Source organism: Lycium ferocissimum, chromosome 1 (genome assembly GCF_029784015.1).
Source record: "Lycium ferocissimum isolate CSIRO_LF1 chromosome 1, AGI_CSIRO_Lferr_CH_V1, whole genome shotgun sequence".
Lineage (NCBI taxonomy): Eukaryota > Viridiplantae > Streptophyta > Magnoliopsida > Solanales > Solanaceae > Lycium > Lycium ferocissimum.
Window position 1 is genome coordinate 9391842 of NC_081342.1, and position 13551 is coordinate 9405392.

Genomic DNA, 13551 nt, shown 5'->3' on the forward strand with positions numbered 1-13551 from the left:
CAAATATAACAATATCATATAGTGTAAATGGTATTGGATTTCTAATAATTGTCGAAATTTTAACATTTTGATTATTAAATATTTCTTGAAAATTGAGCTTATTCATAAGAAATAGTTCTTCAATATAAGAGTTAAAAAAAGATTATTTTGAGATGGAATGGAGTAGCCATATAAAACTGCTCATAAGTTTTTCAATCTTAAGTTCAAATAAATGAGCCAAAAAAAAAAGGTAAAATGTATTCAATGAATCCATAAAATAGTTGTCTGTCAGCTCCCGCACGCCTTGGCTTGTGGAAACTGGGGATAAGGCAATTAGGTTGGCACACATGTTAGCTTCAGCAGATTTACAGACGGACACACACATTCACACAGACATAAAAGGTCATCCTTGTTTCGGCTTTCCTCGGAATTTGTAATATTTAACATAATTTGTTGAGGTGTCAAGATTACATATGTTGTCCAAACCCCTAGAGTTAGTGTTTTTTTCCAATTCCCTTTCTTCATTTGGAAGTAGTTTCTTCTCACTGGTTCATATTGGTATGAATTTTTATGACTAGTGTAACTAATGGAAACTGACAAGTGGTTGATATGGGCTTCAAGATAACAAATACTATTATATGCTTATAATTGGATAACTATGCAATGAATTGACTGGGTTTTTTTTTTTTTTTGCTCTTTACATGCTGTCTCTAGAAGTTTCAAGAACAAATAGAATTAAGGATCAATTACACTAAATACTCCTAGAATTTTATTGAGCTAAAACAAGTTAAAATTACTTTGAATATGCTGTGAAATTATCTACTTTGAGCCAAGGTAGTACGATTTTCCTAAGTCTTGACTCTTGCAAATAAAGTCTCACATTAGTGCTAGCGTAGCAGCGCACTTAGATTGATATACGTCTTTCCTTGCTAGTATTGTACGCGATCCAATTCTAACATTTCCCGGTTGATATGTCTCTAAGAATGAAAATGCAGCAGAAGCGAGGCGAGACAAGGCAGGGAAGGACAAAAGTTAAACAGGATAAGGTAATTGCTTAAATAGGGCAAGTAGAATAGGCGGGTCAAAGCTTTTATTCTTAAAATATTAAATTAAACAAGGGCAGGTCTAAGCTTGACATATGAATAAGAAGGTCTTTGGCCAATTTATGAGTTGTTCTTCTGATTCGAAAAGTTTTGAAAAGATATTACTAAGCTTATTCGGCGTAATTGATTCTTTATTTAATTTCCCTGCATAAGCATGTGAATGCTTCTCCCAGTTTCATCCACCAAATATTTTGCTGTGGCTATCACAACTTAAATGATGCTTTCAGGATCCATATGGCAATTTTACTCTCCTCATTTTTTTTTCACCCCTGTAAACAAGGAGTCTGACTGCTTAAGCCATGATTCACCAAAATGCAGTCTCTTGACCATGACGACTGCAAAATTAAAGTCCATTTTGCAAAACATCAAGTGGGCCAATACTCAAAAGGATCTGGAAGTTCGAGGTTCAAACAGCCCAAGCCCACGTCAATAATGGGCCCATATTTTTCAATTTTGATAAGAATTAAGTGGGATGATCAATTTTTTAGCCGACAGTACCGTTTCAAATTTAATTGAAAAGTAAACACTTTTAAAATTGAAAATTAATTTGGACAAAAATATTCGAGCTAAAACGCCTAATAACTCCAGCACATAGTGCCAGAGTTCGAAGCTTGAAATGGAACTCTATGACTGATTCATGAAATTTAAACTATAATCAATTCACTCCAGGAATAATAATGAAATTTGAACTGATAAATATTCGAACTTCAGCAAAAGTTTCTGAAGTTTTTTTTTTTTTTTTTTTTTTGTGTGTGTGTGTTTCAACTAAATGTACTTTTGTCAAAATTTTCTTTTCACATTAGAATGCGGCTAAAAGTTAATTAGTGGTCTTTTTATTTCCATCAACAACTGCGTTATATTACCTCATAATGCTTTACATGTTCATAATATACCAACTCATCATTTGTAATCTAGCTTGGAAAATCAGAATCCCAAGAAATCCTATGTAAAAGCAGAAGTGAGAATTTAGCTATTCCATGGGGTAGCATATTCCATGCGCCTTAAAATGTAGATAAAGTTGATCTCTTCAAAAGAAACTCATCATTCTCCATATATCCTCGCAGATGGTATCTATTTCCCAAGATACCGTCATCTTTTGTGATAACATTTGTACCACATTATTTGAATCCGATAGTATAAATTTAATTAGTGGTCTAGAAAATGAATATTTGCGCACTTCGCTCGTTCTCCTTCAGCTGTGCCTTTGGAGTTCGGATATCGCTTTCTAACCGGCAATCCTAAACTCCCATCGTAATCTCCCCAATACGCCAATGGTTCTTCTCACTCTCTCTTTCAATTGGATGCTGAGGTATAATAAGAAATTTATTTCACTGACCAGTCTTCTTGATGTTGCTAGGGAGCCTCCATTTGAATTGACTAATAACTTTATCATTGTATCTTACTATAATTAAGTTTTTTGATAATTCATTTGATAATATTTATAAACGATTTTCATTTTTTTTCTTTTTGGTTGTTGAGGAGTAGAATGTAACTCTAACCACAAGGATTTTATATATTACTCCTATCACTCCTTTTTTTTTACCCACTTAAAAGGATTTAAAAAGAGTTTTTCCAATCGAAGTGATGTTTTGAATAGGGATTATATATTTGTTACAGAGTCAGCACTTGAAATTGAGTTTTGGTGTTCCAAGTCACCTTATGAATCCCTAATCAAAAGGAAATGACTCTATTTTTATTGGTCTGCGAAAACGAAAGTCAAAGTAAGGAATTCTGTTAACCGGGGAGAAGGTGTGAGGCATTCCTCGAGTCTCGTGGTTCTAGCACGATCGCTTAATCAACTTATGTTCGGCTTAAATTATTTTTTATAACATGTATTTATTTAGCTATGCCTATGATTCGCTTAAATATTGTTGACCTTTTACTATTGTTGACTAAGACGCGTAGTTGCGACCTCAGCCTCGACATATATCGGTCATGACGCGTAAACGCAACCTTAACTTGTGTATCACACCTAGAATTTTGAGCCTACTCGCCTTACTTAAATAATGGTGATTATCTTTATTTAAATTCTTAGGTCAGGACGTACAACTAACCCAAGACAATAAATTTGATCATACTAACAGTAGTAAAAAATATGACCCATTATATACCTTAACTAAATTCGTAAAAAAAAAAAAAAATCTAATATATTATATGGATTAGAAACTTTATTTCGGCGCACGTTTATGGGGTTCTCTCGGCGCATGTTAATCTAACTTGCGCCAATGGGGAAGAGATCGAAGTCCAAAAACCTGCCTGAAAATAGTTACCGGAAGGAGAGTATGAAAGGAACAAAACAAAATGAAGACTCAAACAAGCTGGGTAGTGGAATTTCTCCAATTAGAGGTACCGGTCCGGCCACTGTCAACCTAAAAACAAGAGCATTTGAGGATATTACGCATGATGGGCCAATAGGGGGGATAACTAAGAAGACAATCCCAAATGATAACACTTCAACAAGTAAGGCACCGTCACCAAGCAGACAAGTGAGCCCAATTAAGAGTAAAGCTGCACAAGCGAAAGAACAGATAGGTGAATGGATGATGGCAATCCACTCGCAAGGTAAGCCCTGGTAGCCAATCATGGGCGGATGAGGTCGAGCAAGTAGAAAGTGCACAAGCTGCTAAAGGTAAACATACTGAAACTATGGCATCGGTTTGGGACAATTTTGATATATCGAAAGTTTCTAATGCGGGGTTTAAATTAGAGTACGTTCACCCAGAGGAGGAAGGGGATAAATTGATTGTGGAAATTGATGAGGAAGATATTGTTACTGAGATTGAATACTGGAAATATGCAATTGTCTGTTACGTGTTGGAGCACACCCTCCCTTCTCTGTATTGAATGGGTTTATACAAAGAATGTGGGGGAAGCATGGGATAAACAAAGTAGCAATGATGCAGAATGGAATAGTCATGGTTAGGTTTGATTCCGCAGAAGGGAAGAATGAAGTGATACAAGGGGGAATCTACCACGTCGATAACAAACCACTAATTGTGAAAGCCTGGGAATCGGAGATGGAATTCACAAGAGATGAACTATACTCGGTACCAATATGGATTAAAATGCCTGGGTTGAATTTTAAATATTGAAGTTCCAAGGGCTTGAGCAAACTGGGGAGCTTAGTGGGCAAACCACTTATGGTGGATAGGAATATTGAGAAGAAAATGGGATTAAACTTTGCACGATTGCTGGTAGAAGTAAAGATTGATACTCCATTGCCGGATGTGATCTTGTTCAAAAATGAAAGGGGGAATGTTATTGAACAAAGAGTGACATATGATTGGAAACCTACCCTGTGCAAGGTTTCCCAAAAGTATGGTCACAATGAAGAGGTGTGTAGAAGGAATAAAAAGGAAGTTAAACCTCAAGAACCACATCAGGTGGAAGCTCAAAAACCTGTTGAAGCTGTTCAAGAGGTTGGTAAAGATAAGATGGCAAAAGGGAGTGTCACTAATGGGGTAAGTAATCAAGGGGGGAGAGGAGGAGGCTGGAGACAGAATAATCAGGGGGGAAGGGGAGGTGGTTGGAGGAAGCCACAAACTAACTGGCAGGTTCAAAGAGCAGGATAAAAAGGGACAACTAGTGATGGTGATCAGCACAGTGAGAAGGGGGCAACTACTCTGCCTGTTGCTAACACTTTTCAGCCACTTGGGAAGGGTGGATCAAGCACTGAAAATGCTACAATTGGTAGGGGAGGGTGGATCAACTACATCGAATAGACTCGCACACGACAAAACACTTTAATTAAATAGTATTCTATTTCAACTAGTAGTAGCGCTTTCCACTTCAATTTGATTAATGATTAGTATTACACTTTTGATCATCATTTGTCTGTGCCTGTCCTCACATTGTGTTCTTTCTGGATTGTACGTAGACCTCTTCCTTTTTTTCCTTTTTCTCACCACACACTGTTAATTCGTAGAAAGCAAGAAACTTAGATAGTTTCAAAATTGTGTCGATTGACATAATTCATATTGTGGCATGGACTATTCTTTAGATTTTTCCTGTACTTGGAGTGACTTGTTCAAAAATAATTTCACGAATGAAACATTTTTCATGTTAGATCATGAGCGGGTCAACATAATATGTGTCCTAAGTCCTAACCTCAAGCATTAATATGATGCTTTAAACCTATTTATTTAAAATTACATAATCTTATTTGAAGTTTATTCCTTGAATTTTGTTGAGATGCGAAAAGTTAATTATATTTTCAATTTCATATATAATAGACAATATAATTAGTCCATTTAATCTTTATTGAGACATTGTAATTGATTGTCTGCAAGATTTATTAGTTTTGAAATTTTTTCTTTTATCTGACATTCACAATTCATTTATAAATGAGATAATTGTTAAAAACACACCTGAAGTATTACTTTTTACTAGTTTCCTACCTGAACTGTCACCGACTACTTATCAAAACACACCTCAACTGGTGTACGCCGTCTTTTTTTATGTAAAATGGTGCCAAATGGCAATCCAAGCGGAAGATTAATTTAATTTTTTTTTTAAAAAAAAAAGAGATAATAGTCAAAAACACACACAAGTATCATTTTTTGCGAGTTTCCTACCTGAACTACCAGGTGTTTGCGTTTCCTACCTGAACTATCACCAACTATATATCAAAATACATCTCGAAATTAATAAGTCAATTGCCATGTGAACGATATTTTATAGGCAAATTAAGTTGTCACGTGCCTTTTTTCGATTATATACAAACACTTGGTCTAGTCAGCTTTGAGGTGTTTTAATAAATAGTTGTGATAGTTCAAGTGGGAAACGCAAACACCATATAATTCATGTAGGAAATTCGCAAATAAAAATGATACTTTAGATGTGTTTTTGACTGCTACTCCCTCTGTCCCAATTTATGTGGTAGCATTTCTTTTTTAGTCCGTCCAAAAATGAATGTCACATTTCCTTATTTGACAACTATTTAATGGAACAATCCCCATTTTACCCTTATTGGGTCCACTTACTTTTAAAGATGTACTTATTGGGAAGAAAAGTCAACAAAAGTAGGCACTAAAGTAAGGACAATGTGGTAAACATTACAAAGTCTTCCCTTATTTCTTAAATACCGTGTCCGGTCAAATAATGTCAAATAAAATGAGACAGAAGGAGTATCTCTTAATAAATCATATGCTTTCAAAGTACAACCATGTGGAAGTTTGTGTATCCAAAAACATTAAGCACGTCAACTAATAATTTCAATCTAGAGTTTTTCACGATCTAACTATATCTTAAAGCGAGTCCACAGAAACCTTGAAAGAAGAAATCATCATATAAAAATTAGAATTCCAAGAGGAAAGAAGCAAAATGTAGGTGCACCAAACGATAAAATCTAAACTGCTTTTCTTTATATTATCGAATTAAGTACAAACCCTTTCTAACCCTCTTAGTAACTTCCAGTTTTAGTAAACGAGTACACTACTATAAATAGTAACCTCGGTTGTCTAGAGTTATTGTTAATGGAAAAGAACCAAGTCATCTCAGCAATACCCGATTGAGTGATCTGTTTCTTCCAATAGATTATTAGTACTAGAATAAATTAAAGTAGGCAAAAATAATCATTTGCTAAATGCAGTTCCAGATGCTTGACTCCATCGCATTCAATATAGTGGACCCTTTAATTATAAATGACAGGAGCCGCACCTGTCAATTCAAATTTAATTTAAGATAAAAAAAATTAAAAATACCCTTCATTATGAATTTGGATCAACATATTCCTTTAGCAATTAAAATTTTCAAATATACTCCTATCTTAATAGAAATTTCTAAATTTTTCAAAATAACCCGATCTTATTTTTTGAACCTATCTAGAATATAGTTGGATCACTAAATTCATGCTAGAAATAAGCCTTAATTACAACTTCGTGTATCAAATCAATGAATAATTCGAGATATTTAAATTGTGGTTTTCGTTTCTTGATTCATGTCAAGCCAATCAGAACGAAAAATCAAATCTTTGGCTCTATGATCGTATGCTTTTTTTTTTAATTTGTTGAGTCGGATTTAAATGTAGCCGGTTGAAAAAATGAAATCGGGTTATTTTGAAAAATTTGGGAATTCCATTAATACAGGGGTATATTTAAAAAATTTAATGACGGAAGGGGTATTTTTAACCCAAATTTATAACAGATGATATTTTTAGCCCTTTTCTCAAAGTAGAGGGATAATTTTGGCCCTTTCCCCTTAATTTAATTAACGTATAAAATAAAGTGCAGTGGCCAAGATATTTCCATTACTCTTGGGGCGGAAGCAAGATATTTCCAACCAACCTTTCACTACAAATTTCCAAGTATTTCGAAATGAAAAACAACATTATGTACAACAGGATCTTATGCATATATAATATCTTATATAAAAATTTACTCTCTCCGTTCTAATTTATTTGATACATTTCGCTTTTCGAGAGTCAATATGACTAAACTTTGAAGTTAAATTGAATTAGATTAATACAACATTTTAAGATTAAAATTTATCTATTTGAAAGCTATATGAAAAGTACCATAAGATGCAACTTTCTCATATCAATTTGGTGAAATAATACATCTTAAAATGTTGGTCTCGAAAAGCTGAAAGTATCACATAAATTGGGACAAATGGAGTATTTGCACTAGATTTATACTAAGATCATATCATATTAATTTGCTTTGATGGTGAAAAACTAGAACAATATATATATACAAAGCTTATTATGTATTTATTAATTTAATATATAAAGATAAGGTGAACGTAATTTTTTCAGCAAAATTATATCTGAAAATTTGTTTTCCAAGACCAAATTGCCATCCACTACCTTAAAATCTGCAAGTGGTCCATGTGTGAAAAGACAAGGAAAAGATACGTAATAATATCAGAAGAGAACAAAAGAAGTGTATCAATGTTTTTGCGGGGTCTAGATATCATTTCCTCCAATAATTAGCCATCTACTAATATTTACCAGGTCCAGAAATCTCTGGAATTCAATAGTAGGACATTAATTCCGATAGCACTCTGAAAGGTTAAAAGAAAAACGAAATAGAGTTGAGGAAATGTTTTAGCTGCCTTTATGAAAGTTAGAATAATATAGTGACTTTATATTGGTATGTTCTCCAATTTTGCATTTTGATGGAAAAGGTGGTCAGACTTTTTTCCATAAAATTGTTTTTGGGTTAAAAAAGAAGGAAGTTACCCTAAAATTCAAAACCCGATTGGATCCCATAGTAACAATAATTACACTTCAATTTCAAGCTAATGACGTTGGCCAAGTGAATCCTCTATATGCATGTATGTCTCTTCATTTAGTCTTGGATCCCCACAAAAAAAGTAAATGAGGTATGGGTTATATATGTATATATTCCTTGAAAAAGGAAGAATTGATGAGGGAAAAACTAAAGTTTCGCTCAAGGAATTTGCCTTATAAGTAATAGGCTAAGTAATTTCACACAAAAAGTAATTTTGTATGCAAAGTACCTCATAAATAACTATCTTATTATCCATTCTTACCACTCGTAGCTACTTTTTGTGTATTCGCATATATTTAACGGTGTTTTCGCTGTATTTGACTATATTTGAGTGTACATGTTCAGTTGTATCTGATGTCACATGTATTTGAATATATCTTATATGTATCTCAAAATACAAGGAGAAGAAGCTAAAGAAATATGTAAGAAAAGTAAGGTGGTTGGCTTGGTTCAAACCTGGGCGGGCAGGGCAGAGGCAGAGCCACCCCCAATAACTAGAGCTGTCAATATGAACTTGGCCCGGGAGGCCGGCCCAACCCAACCCTTTATTCAAGTAGGGTTGGGCTAAGATTTCTTTGGTCCATATAGAAGTGAGGCTCAAAAGCCCAGCCTCTCTTAGCCCGCCGGCCTCAAGGGTTGGGCTGAGGCCAGCCCTTGAGGCTAGAAAAGAATAATAAATTAATTAATTTTAAAAAAATATAAGTAAATTAAACAAAAAGATAAAAAGTAATCAGAAAAAAGAATGTACTTACTACTAAGTAGTAATTAGAAACTGGAGTAATACTTTTTAATCTTAGAAATTATATTATGTTTAATTTCTTTTGAATGTGATCTGAATTAGTGATTAAAAATAATAATTTATATTTGTTATTTTGAATTTTTTCTTCTATGATATGAATTTGCGCAAGAATGGGTGGTAGAAGATTCTATTTTGCAAAAGTTTCATGTTCAAATTTGTTACACCTCGGAAAATTTTTCGTTGATGCACAGTGAATAGGCTAACGAAGAGCACGGAGTGTATGGTATTTCAATAAGTAAATAATGACATTTGATGACCCTAAGTAAGATTTCAAAGACATTCGATGTTAGACGAGAAAGGTTGCCAAGAGAAGGCAAGGCATACGATATGTATCGAAAAGGATTTGCGAGTAACAAGTTAACGATGATTTAACGATGTTGTGGAGAAGAGTTATAACGTCCCTTAGATTGTTAATGAGGTGATAAACAAGTGTTAAGAAGGTTCCATAAGAATTGGAGATCAAACGAAATGACGAGAACAAGATCGTTGGACCGATGGGTTATACGGCCCATTATACGGACCGTATAATAATGTTATACGGACCGTATAATGGACCGCAAGACCATCACAGTGAAGGTCCCTCACTGGTGGGATTATACGGTCACTTATACGGACCGTATAATGGACCGTATAATGGTCACAGAGAAGAGACGTTGAAGGGTCTATTTCACGGTCACTTATACGGATCGTATAAGTTTATACGGACCGTATAAGTGTCCGTATAATCTCCCACGGATCGATTTTGAGTTATTAAAAAGGGGACCAAGTTCATTATTTCATTTCCATTTTCACTCCTTCTCTCTAGAACTCTCTAGAACACTTCTCCCACATAAATTCAAGAGATATTAGTGATCATCTACATCAAATTAAGTGAATCAAGTGTGAGAAACCCATTAAAGTACATCCAAAACAAGAAATCCAAGTGAAGGTGAAGCTAGGGTTTTGCTCAAGTGAAGTGTTTGCACCCAAGGTTCATTCCTACACCATCTAAGGTAAATTTTATGATATTTCCATGTGGTTTAAGGTATTTGAAAGTTGAAACACTTGGATTATATAAGGAAATAGGAAATGGGTCATGAATGTGGGAATAGTGTCACTTTTAAGTAAATGTTTGGATTGAGTCATGATTCTTGATACATTATGATTATAATCATGTTATAAATGATATTGAGAACATGGGATAGACATTGTACATGAATGAACGTAATCATGTGATATGACCATGAATATGGATGATTGGAAATGAATTGAGAAGTAAGGATAATGTAGGTGAATAAAGGCTATTGTGATGACGTTGTGAATGTTAGTATTGATGTTTGGGAGTTGATATATGATATGGAGGAAGTCGCATAAATAAAGGAAATGGTGTCCAATTTGCTCTAGCTTTAATCAAGTATGCTAAGCTATCGATCTTCTAATATTAGTATGTACTCTGATGAAGGTAGAAACGTGAGCATCGAAGAAGAACGTGCAAGTGATAGAATAGTTGAACGAAGAGGTATGTAAGGCTAACCCTTCTTTCATAAGGCATGGTTCTTTGGCTAAATATCTATCATTCTATGAGCAAACGATATTCTCCAATGATCCTATCTCTAAAAAGCTACCGAGCTATGATTCTCGATGTGATACGATTGTACTAAGTTTCTTATACGACAAGTAATCCTTTAAGGATAGATGTAATGAACGACGATAGTAATGATGCTAAAGATGCTTATGAGCTTATATGTATATGTGTATGTGTGGCTACTATGAAACCTCGAGCTTATATGGCGGGTAGAATGTATAGATATGTATATATATATATATATGCGCGCTCACCACCGTTAGCGGTTGGGTACGGATAACACCGAGCCTTGGTAGGGCCGGTATGTATGACACTGAGCCTTGGTAGGGCCAGGTATGTGAAACACCGAACCTTCACGGTCGGGTATGCTATATAAATGCTATGTATACGACATCAATATGAGTACGAATATGCTAAGTATATGTAAATGCTATGTAAAGGCTATGTATATGCAATGTATATGATATGTAAATGAGATGAATATGGGTATGAATGGAAATATAATTACGAATACGAAAATGGATACAAAAGGTAAATGAGTACAGATACGTATACGGACACGGATATGGATGTATGTACACGGATACGCAATAGAAATGGAATGTTCCTATGAAAAGCAAGTAAGTGCTATGACGATGATACTATTATCTCCCATCCTATGCTATTTCATATCGTCTATTACTTCCATATTGATGTTGATCATGCTTTACATACTCGGTACATTCTTCGTGCGACGTCCTTTTGTTTGTGACGGCGTCATGCCGCGGTGGCGAGGGAGACGGACTCGATCCATAGCTTCATTGTTCAGGGACTACATAGCGGGGCTCCATTTCATTCGGAGCTGCAGCTTTTGGTATAGATTCTTTTGTGTACATACTTATGGGCACGGTGGGATCCTGTCCCGCCTATATGATATGACATACTCTTCTTAGAGGCTCGTAGACATGTATATATGGTTAGATGTGTGTGGCCTTGTCGGCCTATATTTTTGGGATATTATTTTGTTAAGCCTCGTCGGTTTATGTACATTTATTTGGGCATAGTTGTTAATGTTGATATAAATGAATTGTCGCCCAATGAGATTAGAATGATGATGAATGAAAAGTATGATTAACTATGTGGCTCACCTAATTGTGATGTGAAAGTATGTTAGAGGTGCCGGGTGGGTTGCACGGATGCCGTCGCGGCCATTCCCTCCGGTTGGGTCGTGACAAAATTGTACCAAAATTCACTTAGAAAATGTTATTTCGGAAGACGAAAAACTTAAATGGGCCGCACTGCTAGCCCGCGGCCTCGGGGCTAGGTTAGTCAATTTTCGCTCTCTTCAATTAAAAAGGGTCAACTAAGAATGCTAACCATTTAACTCTTTGGCCCTTTAGGGCTGGGCTGGGCTAGCCCATTTTGACACCTCTACCAATACCACTCCAGCCACAGAAGCTTGATGTATTTTGGTAGAGTTAGGAATTGTAATTTACAAAAATTACTGTAACTACTAAATATAAATAAATTAAAAAATAGTTATTATCAGTAATTACCTCTTAGAAATAGCTATGCCAAGTAATTATTCCTAAATAAGATAAGAAATCATAATAAGTTGCAATTTTCTCCTGTCAATAATTGTTAAATGCTAAAACTTTTAAGTAATTTTTGGATGTTGAGGGATAACAGAATTGCCTGTGTCGTGACTTTTTGATTTCCATCCATCTTGTTTTATGTAAAACCTTTTTTGAGGTATAATTTCAAATATAGGTTTAACTTATAATTATATAAGTAGAGACAGAATAAAAATAAAGTCTTTTCTAATAAAAATCACTTAAAAATTAAATTCGGCGAGTCATTAACACTAAAATAATAAGTGAAGTAGTCGTCGTCTGATGAATTGATTGATTCTGATATCAGATTGCTCATCCCCTCCCAGCTATTTCTGTCAAAAATGAAATGTTTCCCACATGCACTTGTCTTCCCCGCAACCCAATTAGTTCGCAAAGCCAGCCAAAACGAGATTAGAGTTATGCTCTTCATTCTATGTAAGGTTTTGAAGCCAAGCACGCGACTAGTAGAAAGAAGTTGAAGTTATAAAAATAGATCCCGAGAGAGAAATGACCAAAAAAGTATCAAATTCTGCACATCAAGTATTTTGAGACATTTCAAAATATTAAAAAAAGATCTTACTACTTTTGACCAGAAAGAGAAAGATACAGACTAATTAAGTATTTAGATTAGTACAAAGTTTATATTATCTGCCATTAGGTTCAATGAACAAATAAAACTGTTCTCCTGCCAGACCTTCCAAAAAGGGTTATTAAAGAAGAGCTAATTCTGAGAAATAAAATATAAAAAGGGACTGAAAATATCTAAGGACCATTCCATAATTAAACTAATACTATTATTTTCAAAACCTGTATTCATCAAACTGTGACCTAACCAGCTCCTTTTTCCATCTCTCTCTCTCTCCTCTCTCTTGACCTCCATTACAACATATTTCCATCTCCTCCAAATCTAAATCCAACTTCCTTATTTTACAAACTCTTTTGTAGATCTTTTTACCTCTCTATATAATTTATTTTCTTTCTCTACCCCGATTTCTTCTTCAGTTTTTCATCTAAATCTTGATTTTCCTCACTCCCAAACCCTTTCTCTCAAACCCTAACTCCTTAAACCACCACAAATCAATATACACTTTGAAGAGAAACTCCCAAAGATGTTGTAGCTCTTCCTTTGAACTTCAAAAACACACTATATTTGTATTATCTTCATTTGTTGTTTTCCTTTCAAGACTTATTATTCTTTGAGCTTCACCTCATAAGATCTAATTTTCTACCCCTTGTTATTCAAGATTCATAAGTATATATGGATCCTAATTTTCCCCCAATA

General features: G+C 34.7%; 1 protein-coding gene across 1 annotated transcript; it reads left to right on the forward strand.

The window, feature by feature from the left end:
- Positions 1 to 3943: 3943 nt before the first annotated feature.
- LOC132061877 (uncharacterized) lies at positions 3944 to 4654 on the forward strand. Its single transcript, XM_059454563.1, has 2 exons — positions 3944 to 4129; positions 4184 to 4654. Exons 1-2 carry the CDS (start codon positions 3944 to 3946, stop codon positions 4652 to 4654), a joined length of 657 nt encoding a protein of 218 aa, XP_059310546.1.
- The last annotated feature ends 8897 nt before the right edge of the window (positions 4655 to 13551 follow it).